Genomic DNA, 12996 nt, shown 5'->3' on the forward strand with positions numbered 1-12996 from the left:
GCTAGTTACACATCTGGATTACCAGAGATACAAAACCTTCATGAAGAGACATCCGGAAGAGGTCAGAGAGATTTAGCTGCTTAGCGATTAGCACCATGGAGTTGAACTTAACTCAATCCTTCATCAGTGATGCACAATAAAGTTGAACACAGCTGGTAAAGCAGACATTAAACATCAGCCAGCAAACATGCATACTTTTCCCATCACAAAAGATGATCTGTTTTGTTAAATTTAAATAAGTTTATTCATCTTTCCCGCAAACATTATACATTTGATGTTAGTTGTCAACAATGTAACAAAAATAGAAAATCTTAAACCTGTTATAGTCGTACATGTAGAATCCTCAATATTTAGTGGCATTTGATAGCCAAGGAAATCACAACAAGGTTGTAATTATAGTGCAGTTATCTCGATTGCAGCTTTATGTAAGAACATAATCAGCTCTAAGAACACAAAAATACATTTCACATAAATCCAAAACTACATATTTCAGGCATATCAAAAATACACAATAGCTTTAAGCTGGACTGAAGTAATTTTACAGAAAGTTCTGACTGATTAATGTATTTAAAACACAAGAGGTTACTTAACTCAATTTTTCTAAGCTATTTGCAAGCCTAAGACTGCACTTAATCACAAGGCAGCTTAGCACCAATGGTATATTTGTGGTGCAGAGCTCAATCTGACTTTGAAATGACCCAAAATTCCCCAAAGAAGGTGATTACAACCCATTTCACCACAATCCCTAGACTTACATTCCAAATCCATGGTGCAAGGCACAACTGTTTCACTCTAACCAATCAAGTTGAATCCAACTACAACCTTTGTGGACCAGGGAATTGTGACGCAGTACGCAAAAGTCCGCAACAATTCTCCTATTAAAATTCACTTATTTATTTCACTTTGCTGTAATTGAGATCTGGACTGTTAGTGTTGCAGAGCGGAAGGCTTTTCACTTTAAAGACATATTACCAGCATGCACCAATCCGAATTCAAGTATCATTCAGGGAAAGATGTAAAATGAAACTCTTCTATTCACCCTTTTCTAATCTTAGAGGTCACAGCATTCTTCATGAAGCAACATGTTTCCATTTATGACATCAGCCAATCATTTAACCTGAGTCAGATTGCCAAATTAGCATGGAACTCCTAGTTTCATGATTCTGTCCTTCACTGTAACTGTATTGGAGGTAGTTATCATATTTCATGTTATATTCGTTTTGTTGTACACCTTTAAGACACAACTTTTCAAGACCAAAGGTGACAGAGGTGTTGAAATGATCTGCAACAATGGGTGAGCACCTTTGTGCCTCCATTTTCAGATCATATTGATTTAGTTTTCATTACAAACTCCAAATGAAAATATAAACATTTCACAAGATTTCGAATATTAAACTTTTAGAAATACAGGTTGAAAAAAAAAATTCAGGTAAAGGTTATGGCTTTAAATTTAGACTGTACATTTTCATAGCCCAGAATCCCCAGTGGTTCCTCATGCAGCTTATTAAAATGTGCTGGTGTACTGCCTCCAATTTCCATAGACGGCAGCCCAAACTAATTACTTTGTGCATTGTTAATATATTACAAAATCTTAAATCTTCATACACTTCCTGTGCAACTGGCTCATGGATAGTACTCTAACTTGTGAATCTGATCATGGGTTGAAATCTTATTCAAGATACTTCAGCGCTTCAGTGCAGTACTGAGGGAATGCTGCATTGTTAAATAGTCAGTCTTACAGATGAGGCATTTCCTGAGGATAGATGTATAAGATCCACCTCATTATTGAAATAAAAATCAAGTGCATTCTCCCCACTGTCTAGTCAATATTTATCCCTCAATCAACATCAACAAAACATGTGAAAACTTGCTGTGCATAAACTGTTAATGCCCTTCCTACATTATAAATTGGTTACACCACTTCAAAGTACTTCATTTGGCTATAACATATGTTAGGACATCCTGAGATTACAAAAAGCACTAAATAAACGCCATTTTATTTTCCTTCAATGCATCTACGCTATTCACATTAACTATGTCTTGAGATATTCCTCGCTCACACCATGTCTCTTGTGTGTCTGGGTTCCCCTTAAATGGACCCGTGTGCATGGACCCCCTCAATCAATTCTCATGAAAATGAGTTCCACCTTTCCACCGCTCTCTGGGTAAAGACATTTCTCCTCAATGCCTTAACAGATTTAATGGCTATTATCTTTTATTTATAGACTTGAGTTTTGGAGACAAAAGAAAATATATATGAACCATTCATAAAAAAGTCACACATTTATGATACAGCTGTGCTTATTCTAATAATCTGGACTTTTAAACACAACTTTGAAAACATCAGAGCTACTCCAGCAACTTGTTTTACAATGAACAAGGGAACACTATCTGGATTTAGTCATTTGTTCTATATCAGACTGGAGCATGTACACAGGTTTGTACTTTGATGTTGCTACTCTAAGGGTGCTTCAGTGTGGCACCTATAAGGGTGTTTAGCAATGCCAGCTGACCCGATTTAAGTTGCTCATTCTACAGTTAACCTTCCCCAGCACGTACAAAGCAGTCATCAGTGGCAAACCTATCTCAGTAAGGTTGCTAACTTTCCAGGATCTCCTTGCCCCATTCAGAAACAAAGTGTTAATCTCATGGGTTATGAGCAAAACCCTGAAGAAAATATAGATGTCCAAAAAATATTGTGTGGCCTTTTTCCATGTTTTCTTTGAATACTTTTGCTTATTAGAAAAAAGAGAGAAAGATCCTTTGACTGGTTGAGAGGGGAAGTGGTGACATGGCTATAATGGCAGGATCTGGCAATCCAGATGCCCAGGCTAATGATCTGTGACAAGTGTTCAAATCTCACCAAGGCAACTAGTACTATTTCAGTTAATAGTGTTTAATGCCGCAGCGATAGTGTTCCCACCTCTAGTTCATAATTCAAGGCTATGTTCCCATCATGATCTGACAGGCATGGGCATGTGTCATTAAAACTCAATTCTTCAGGTACAATGTCAGAATTAATAGAGCTCGCCAAGATGTCTGCCAATGCATACCACCACATATTTCAAAGCTTTGGTATATTGACAATGAGACCAATGGAATTTTTTCCCTTTGGTGGAAGAATTAATGACCGGTGGCATAAATTTAAGATAAAGCAGCAGGAAGCTTAGAGGTGATGTGAAGATCTGAAGAGGTGGTAGACACAGAAACCCTTAACATTTAAAAAGCATTTAGAGGTACACAAGGCATACAAGACCAAGTGGTGGAAAATGGGACTGAAATAGGTAGGTGGCTGGTTTTTGACCTGTGAAGGCTTGATGGACTGAAGAGCCTTCTTGTATGCATGGAACTCTATGACTTTATTTTGAAACCTTCAGATACATTTTCCCCTGGAGTGATAACCCGAGGTGGTAGGCCCTCAAAGTCAGCAATTGTAACCTCCAAGCAATGGAGCTTTGATGCTCCAATGCAATACATAAAGACTACTGTATTGCTAGAAGAGCTACCCTAAAGATGAAATTTTAAAGCAAGTCCTATCAATTGGCCCTGACGTACATTAAAGATCTCTGGTAAGGGAATCCTTCCAGTGATATGACCAACCTTCACCCTCAGCTAATACAGTAAAAACAAACCAGCCACACATTATTGACGATTGCTGGACTTTGCCATGTGCTAAACTGATGCTGCATTTGCCTATGTAAATGTGATTGGATAAAGTACAAAATAAACTGCAGGCTACACATGAATGGTGTCCATGAGTGTCAACATTTTGCTTTGATTTTTCCTGTTTACAGGCCAGCTGTAAAAGGTGTGGTTTCGTGTAGAGTAGAAGTTATCCTATGCTTTGTGCCAAACTCAAAATGTTCTGAGACCAACTAATGGGGGCTGTAACAGCTCTACTTTACAAAGTAGTGTAAGAAGATGCTAAAACATCTCATGCCCCATCCTCTGTCTTCCCACTCTCCCTCTCCACAAAAAAAATGCTCCAGCTACCTCTTAAATGTCTCTTCAACTCATAAAACACTCTGCAAAATTGTTGGGCAAAGGCTTTGGGTTTAGGTTTCTGTTTGTTCAGCAGAGTAAAGGTTAATTAGCCACAGTGACTGACTCAGGAGGTTTTAGGCTGAAGTAAACTGGGATATCTAAAGGCACTTCTGCTTAGATTACAGAAACTGAGAAAGCACTCAAAAGCATTTTAATCTATTTGCTGTGTTTCTAATGAAAAAAAAAGGCTGCTTCAGAAGCCATTAAAGTGGCTGGTAAACCAGTTCTAGTTCTCATGATTAATCAATAGTGCTTTAGCCATAATTACATTTAAACACCCCTTGTAATTGACAAAACAGCACCAAGTTTTTTATACCAGGCAACAATGTTAAAGCTCTTTAAAGTAGATCAATAGCTGAAAAATATTCTTTTCATGGTATTTTGCAGCCAAATATGTTTTTATTGTTTAATTTTGTGCTCACTGAATTGACTTAATGCAATCTATGATTCCAGAGCCTGGGCGAGAGTTGGGGGCATAGTTCCTGATTGAAGGGCTGAAGAGCAGGATGTTTTTTTTCACCCAAAGAGTGATGGGATTCTGGAACTCACTGCCGGAAATGGGTGGTACAAACAGAGGCCCTCATCACATTTTAAAAATGTCCTGGACATGCACTTGAAGAGCTGCAACCAGCACGATAACAGACAATGAGCTGGAAAGCGGGATTAAGTTGGATAGCATTACTTTGCTGGCACAGACACAATGGGCTGAATGGCTTCCTTTTGTGCTAAATAAATCTATGAGGTTGTGCCAGGGGATAGAACATTTACTATTGAAGGCACCCAGGGTAGAAACCTATCTTGAATATGTGTGCAATCCAGATGCGACTACACCTGCTCCCTGGTATATACACTGCCTGCCAAGTTTCACAGTTATTACTGCATGGGGCCATTTAACAGGCAGTGAATCCATAACTGCACAAAACTAATTTCTACTGCATTGTATGAGCTTCAGAGGCAGTGTGGCATAGAAGAGTTATTAGACCATCTTAACATGCCTCAGTCCCAAACTCAGTAAATCCTAAGTGTGATTACCCTTATGAGGCCTGTTGGGAATCCCTAAATAATCTCCTCATGGAGCTTATGGAGTTTCTTTTGGTAACAGGCAATGGCCTGCCAACTGGAACTCATCACCTGAACCCTCTATAAAGAAAACACAGAATGAGGGTGCAGAGGTACTGTCCCTACTTCTGAGCCAGGAGACCCAGGTTCAGGTCCCCCTGTTCCAGAGGTCACAGATTCATAAAATCCCTACAGTGTGGAAGCAGGCCATTTGGCCCATTGAGTCCACACCAACCCTCTGAGGAGCATCCCACCCAGAACCATCCCTTACCCAATGGCCAGTCCACCTGGCCTGCACATCCCTGGACACTATGGGTAATTTAGCATGGCCAATCCACCTAACCTGCACATCTTTGGACGTAGGAGGATACCGGAGCACCCGGAGGAAACCCATGCAGACACAGGGAGATGTGCAAACTCCACACAGATGGTTGCCCAAGGCTGGAATCAAACCTGGGTCCCTGGTGCTGTGAAGTAGTCGTCCTAACCACTGAGCCACCAGGGTTTTAATACCAGACAACATGTTACTAAACAGCTTGACTAGAAAATATCTAAAATTGATAAAACAGACCCAGGAACAGATCTATAGCATTGTCTGTCCTGGACTGGGGCAATGTAAATCACAAGTAGTGGTTCTATTTTGCTATTTAGCAATAAATGATGGTCCTTTTCAGTTAAGCTTCCTGACTATTACAGTGAATTATGACATTTCTCTTCCTGTTTCTTACACCCGGCCGCCTGATGTTTGTTGGGGAGAGACCAGCAGTTTATTGAGGTCAGATGCCAATTTAAAATGGGAGTGAAATCTGGGCCTTTTACTTTCTAAGTAAATTCACTTTCTACATGAGTGAACATCAATATACTGGCTGAGGGACTCACACCCACACCATAGAGTTAAGTGCCAGTATGTTGAAAGCACACATTCTCCTGCAACAGTATCAGGATTGAGGTTGCCCAACTTAATTTTAAGTAGGCCACTTGAAACCAAGGAGACTTTTATTACAATAATCTCAATAGAATTTGAATTTTGATCTGAGGCTGGCATCTAAAATCCTTTCTAACAGATATATTCAATCCATTTTTTTTTGCTTGTGGGCAATTAGATTTATACTATCATCACCATTCACATATATTTCATCATTCATCTCACGAACTCTCATACATCACTGATTTTAAAATTGTGCTCCTTGTGGGAAAATTTCCTAATTTAAAATACATTCAATCATTGCACGAAAAGTCTTTCAACTAATTGACTGCTCCAAGTATAATATGCAATCAAACACTTTATTCTACAAACGTAAACTACAACCTAAAATGTTTGTTTCTGGTCATCTTAAAGCTTAGTTCTCATCTGTAATTTAAAATCTACACTAATATTTCCATTCAAGCACTCATATTTTGGGGAGTATTTTGTTAAATATTGGCCCATGCTTGAGATGCAGATACGTAAAGATAGATATTTACCTTATTCAGTAAAAATTGGTTCACCATTCTTAACCCAGACCCTGGAATTATGCTTAACACCAATAACAAATTATTAGAATGATATGCTAAAACTAAAACTGTATCTTGACTTTGCTCAGAGACTATCAGTAGAATCTGGGCCCTTTATTTTCTAAATCAGGAATTGCAATCAGTTGTGTGATTCACTTTCTCCATTGGTGAACATCAATATATTGGCTGTGGGAGTAACACCCACACAAAATTTCTATGCAGAGTTATGAGCCAATATGTTGAAAGCACACATTCTCCTACAATATTGAGAGTTCCAACCACCAGGTTACACATCAGGAAACTGGGAGGCTGCCCTGCAAAATTTTGCTTCTATTTAAATTACTCGACATTTTCCTATTATAGCCAATCAAATGCTGTGTTGGAATCCCAGGTTTTAAAAAAGCAGGAAATGTTGCATTTTGTTCTCTCTATCAACATTCCCAGATGCAATTTGAAAACTCAATTAACATGGTTCCCTTTTACATCAGAGATAAATTGCACAGAGATGCAACATATCCCACATGCAATTGTTTTGCCTCACAGGTCGTTGAGCGTTAGAAATTATTGAAAAATTCAGAGAAAAATGTGCTGAAGGTTATACTAAACAAATATATTGATTTTTTTTCAAATAATCTCCATCCTCCTTATCAATGAAGTGTTTGAATCAATACTTTATAAACTCATCACAATGTTTCCAAATCCAATTTTATTCTCTTCCAGGATCTAAAGTTTATGGATCCTCTATTTCCATCAAAAAGATACAACCTTACAAAATTCTGCTGTTCCCAAATCAATATAACTTGATCTAAAATAAAACAATAACTTGTAGATGCTGGAGATCTGAAGATTGCTGGAGAACCTCAGCAGATCTGACTGACAGCTTCGGTGGTGACAGAAATACAGTCAATGTTAACTCTGTGTTTCTCTTCACTGATGCTGCCAGAGCTGCTGGGTTTCTCCTGCAATTTCTGTTTTCTGTGCCTTGATCTGTTTCACCTTTCCAATTCTGTGGGCAAAAAGTCTTTGCTCGTAGCCTGTGCCATGATCTTCACCCATCACCTCACCCTTTGGCTGTCTGATCAAGCTTACCTTCTCAAGTCGCAGGGACACTGGGTGAGGGGTAAGGGAGGCTAGGATTGAGAGAGGAGAGAAATGGGTCAACAGCCCGAAACTAAAAACACTCTCCGAACCCTACTTTCACATTATTTGGGCAATTGAAGCATCGGGTGGGACCCCATGTGGAAGAGGTATCATCCTTAAATAAAGCAAGGTGTTGATTCCACAAACAAGACATTGAGATTAATGTAATATTGACTTCTACAGACAGAGTTATATAGTGCATCTATTCAGCCTAAGTAGTTTGTCCAGCATTTTCATCACTTGTAAAAGTAACAGCCCTAATCCCATTAACTCATTTGGTTCCACTAGCCGTTAATCCCATTGCCTTCAACTTGGAAGCCAGTCTTGATGGCTGGCACAGCCTTTGTTTCAGCCAGTCGTGTACACTGCAGTATGACAAACATTTCTCCTGATCTCTCATGCTAAATCATACATCTGTATCCCCTCATTCTCAACCCCTGATCCATTGTAAACAGTCCATTTCTATTAACTCTGCCTCAGTAGTTAAAAGATCAAAATGACGCATAGTAGTTTAAAATACACATAAGTAGACATGTGAAGATTTCCATAAATACCTTTCAAAATCATACTAGGGTTGACTTTCCCTGCGACTATGTTAACGAGGATGTCAGTTATTGAAGAATGATGGGCGCTTTGACCTTTTGCAATCTGACTTGAATTGAGAATGCAGACTTCAGTGCTTTGAAAAAAAAAGAGCTGTGTGGACCTTATTCCACATGCACTCAAGGCTGGCGCAGACTCCGTGCCAATTTAACTTATACTAAACATACGACTAATCAATGGACTGTGAAAAAAGGATTGGCATCCTTCACAGAACCTCCCTCTCACTTTGAAATAACAAAGCAATTTGGCATAAACATTTTAAAACTTCAGATGCTAATTTCACACAGCACAGCAAACACTGCATGGAGTAGTTGAGGCAAATGGTACTAATGCATTTTAGGGAAAAACACAAGGAGAAAGAAACAGAAGGATACAGTGACAGCGTGGGAGGAGAATGCTTGTGAGAAGCATAAACACTGTAAACATTATGTCAAACAATGAAATCTCTAACCTTTATTACTAATAATATATTTAATTTCAAGCTCTATTTCCCACTTAGACTGTCCCATTAATGGAGTTCGGAGTGATGTCTATTTGGTCCCTACTTGGTCCAATTATAATTGCTCTCAATCAGGACAGTGAAGTTGTACCGTGTGATATTAGTTTTTCAAGGCTAAACATGTTTATGTCAAATACCTGTTCATTAAAGCAAATCATTCAAAATGGATGGATTAGATTTTCTGCTAAATTTAATGGACAATAGTCAGTGTACTTTGTACACCCTCATGTAATTACAAGTTCAATTAGTTGCTTTGTTCTTGAGCTGGTTAAAATGATTAAATTACTATTTCCTGCATTGCACGAAGAACTTCATTGACCAGAACGTGCCCTGAGGTCTTCCTGAGTTTATGAAAGGAGTTTCACAACAATGCAAATCCTATCAGACCAATTCCTTCCAGTAGAATCATGTTGGAAGGTTTGACTATTTATGTTCTTTTTAACCTTTTCCTAACAATGCCGATGTTGCAATTTTTCAATGCAGTTCACACCATCACAATCACTGGGCTGAAAAAAGACATCATTTGAGCTTTTGTAATGCAGTTGCCCTAAGCCCTCTCTTTAATGGAAACTATCACAGCTCCTGTGATAACAGAAGTGCTTAATCCCTGGTACCATTCCAATAAATCTCCTCTGCATGTCACTCGAAGGTCTACAGAAGGAACATTTGATGATAAACAACATTTCTGAAACTTCAACCCTGGACTACAACATTCAAGGAAGTGATGCTAATTTGTCAGTCTATGGATTTCACTCTGAGGTTGCAATGTAACAATACTTAAGTATTCTCAGAAAGTGAAAACTATGGATGTGTTGAAAGATGGGAGGAGAGCATTCCTCTGTTCACTCTTCTGAGAAAAAGCAGAACTTTTCTTTCATTTTAGAAACACTTTTTGTTAATTTCTCTCAATGAGATAAGCTTAGGAAGTCTTTGTAATGCAGCCAACTTGTAGTGAAGCTTCCTCCCACAGTTTTCAAGGAAGTTAGGAACCACACAAGAAGTTATTTGTTAAAACAAAAGATCTCTTTCCAGGCATTTCAGGAAGGGCAACAAATATGTGAACCAATTTTCCAGAGACTACACTCAGACATTGATCTACAGGCCTAGATGCAATGTGAAGTTTTCAAATTCTCTTTGAAAGTTCTCACCCTTCCATGGTTTCTGTTCCTCACCACGCTCCATCCTTGTAGCCTCCTGAATTCCATAACCCTCCAAGATCTCTGCGTTCTTTCAATTCCTGCCCCTAACAATGAAAGTCAAGGCCCTAATTTATTATTCTTAAGCTCCGAAATTCCTCTCCAAATGTACCTATCTCCCTCTCTCCTTAAGTTAAATAGTGTGATGTGTGATCCCCAAGAGACCCCACCTCCCCTCACCTTCTGCACCTTGACGTGCAGCTGTGATCTCTGGTGGATGTGTTATCGGTTTGTTAGGGGCATGCTTAAGGAGCTGGTGGGGGTTGGGGTTGTTCAGGGTGCAGGTATGGTGTGGTTGCCCTGCTATGTTATGCCTGTAGCCTGGCAGCTTTGGTCTTTTCTGATATGTATTTATATTAAAAAATGTTCTGGACCTTTTCCCTTCTCCGATGCTCAGCTCCCACTTTGGCCAATAGGACTGCCAGTTTCCAAGGGGCTGAAGGCCTTCTATCTGCGAGACAGCTCAGGTTAGGGTTGGATAGTAAGCTCACTCCCCTTGGCCTTTAATCAACTGAAACTTTGAAGACAGCATCGGCTATGTCAGTGAATGTGTCAGCCAGAGAAATGGCATCTGTCATCAATGGAGTTGTAGAGAAGCACTGGGAAACCCAGTGAAACTTTTAGCCATGTGATTGGTTGTCATGCCTGATCTATAGCCACAACTGACAGCCAGATTGAAGTAATTCCAGCTTCTCCGTTTGAATTCATTCACAGAATATTGGCATCACTGACGGGGCCAGCATTTATTGACTATCACTAATAGCCCATCAGAAGGACAGACCTTAAGATTACAGCCCTACCGGTGATGACATAGTTCGACACCCTACCTCTAAATCAAAGGTCCTGGGTTCAAGTACCACCTGCTCCAGAGATCTTTGAACAGGTCGATGAGAAAATATCGTTAAATTAAGGTTAATAACTAACCCTTAACCACCCCCCTATGACAAGAGTTCTCCACTGTTTCAGCTATGTCAAAACTTGTCTATTCATCTTCCCAAAACTCTGAAATCCAGGCTTCTTAGAACACAAGTCTACATCCAACCAAGGAAGGTTCAACGATATATTCCATGACCGAAGTGCTTATTGGGTACCAATGATCAAACATGGGCTGCTGTAGCTGAACTGACCTTCCACTAGCCCCAGGGCTATTTTATAACCACAGTAAATAAAATCCGCATGGTATCATATAAATGTCCACATCAGTGGACGCAAGCTTATTTGCCATTAAAGGCATAGCCCGTTATTTGGGAGATGTATCCATTTTAAACAGGAATATACTTCATTTCTTCCAATGTCACAGTAGTAACAGCTGAAGTGTTAGATTAATCACTCCCACTTCTTAAAAGCTCTCGGCTTCTTTCTCAGCCAGTTCAAGAAGCAGGGTTGTAACATCCTAATCCGTCTTGAACTTCTCATTCAAGTGTTCATATCTCAGTTCAGGCAATTTTGGTGTCCAGTACAGAGCCAGGGAGAATAGTGCAATGATCAGGAGGTTCAACACAAGAGCAAAACTAAGGGCACCAATGGTGCCCATGAAAGAGGGCAATGGTGCGTGAAGTGAGAGCCAAGAGTGGCGCAATGTCATGTCCATTATGATTGCTTCCATCTGGAAATGAGTACCGATGATTGCACAGATGTGAAACAGCTGGTGGCTATGACCTGGAAGGAATACATTGTGAATGGAGATGGTCACATGGCTTGCAAACCAGAAACAACGGACTCAAAAACATACTAAAACAGCCTTATCAATGAAAAACAGGGTTGCGAGCAAATGCATTTGTGCTTTTAGTTTTGCACACGATCTTAGCTTAATGCCTGTGAGAGGAAGGAAAATTATCTCCCAGGGGGTTGCCATAGAGGCACATCTTCCCATAATTCATTTCAACATAGAAAGCACTTTACTGAAGCTGTAAGACCTCTGGGCATTAGAAAGTGAAAGTGAATGCTAATGTAATAGTTCAGAATATAAAGAAGGAACAGCCATAATTCTCTATGTGAAGAGATTCCAAACTCAAGTGTGCTCTTACAGACTTAGAATCGTAGAATTTTACAGTACAGAAGGAGGTCATGTGTCTGTACCAACTCCCGAAAGAGCTATCCAGCTAATCCCCCTCTCCAGGCCTATCTCTGTCACCCTCTAACTTCATCCCTTTCAAACTTGGTAGAAGTTAAGCATTAATTAAGCTCAGAAAGAGGCTTTAGGTATAGGTCATTCCCCCAAATACCTTCCTGAGGTATTAGCAGCCAGAATACAGGGGAGAAAACATCACTGATGGCGACTTGTGATCAATTGTCCCAGATCACATCCTATTCAAACTGTGGCAAGCAGCTAATGACAAGTCTCTTTGTTGGTGTTCTCTGAATTGAGCACTCTGGATAAGGCCTGGGTAATATAATGAATATAACATTACAAAGCAACAGTGAACTTTACAATTAAACAACATTAGATGTTGGTGGACTGTCAGAGACTCAGGAAGGAGCTGACCTGGTGAGAATCCAGGGTGAACCCAAGTGCACTACAGGTTGGTGCTGTGTGGTCACATGAGAACGACCGGTGTCAGAAGGGAAAGGGACAAAACCCAAGCAAAAACATATTCATCACATTTTTGAAAAAAATGCCATGGCACTCCTCTTGCATCATCTGTTGGATATCCTTTTCACAGTCAAGACAGATGTTGCCAGCTTTTGTTGGCTTTGGATTTATGCATTGTTGGTTTTGGTTCAAGTATTGACAACTTTGAATAAGTTGTCTAGACATTTCTACATTTAAAACCGGATGCCAAGGGCCACAATTCTAGAATAATGCTGTGATGCATAGCATGGGATTACTGAGGTTAACCTGCAAACATCAGATTCAAGCCATGTCTCAAACTGGTTCCCTCCTATCATCCTACCCTCAATTTTGGACACACTGAGGGGTGACATTTAATTCATAGGATTGGTGATAATGGAACGAGTGAG

The 12996-nt window shown here is 39.7% G+C and overlaps 1 protein-coding gene across 2 annotated transcripts in view; it reads right to left on the reverse strand.

The window, feature by feature from the left end:
• Positions 1–257: 257 nt before the first annotated feature.
• Positions 258–12996, reverse strand: part of paqr5b (progestin and adipoQ receptor family member Vb) — a 102817-nt gene continuing 90078 nt past the window's right edge. The window contains exon 8 of one of the 2 annotated variants that reach the window (XM_048563106.2): positions 258–7727. In XM_048563106.2, coding sequence (XP_048419063.1) covers positions 7525–7727 — 203 coding nt within the window. In that variant the 3' untranslated portion in view covers positions 258–7524. Of the gene's footprint in view, positions 11695–12996 lie in introns of both variants that reach the window. The other variant, XM_048563105.2, reaches the window with a different exon arrangement.

Source organism: Stegostoma tigrinum, chromosome 33, assembly GCF_030684315.1.
Source record: "Stegostoma tigrinum isolate sSteTig4 chromosome 33, sSteTig4.hap1, whole genome shotgun sequence".
NCBI lineage: Eukaryota > Metazoa > Chordata > Chondrichthyes > Orectolobiformes > Stegostomatidae > Stegostoma > Stegostoma tigrinum.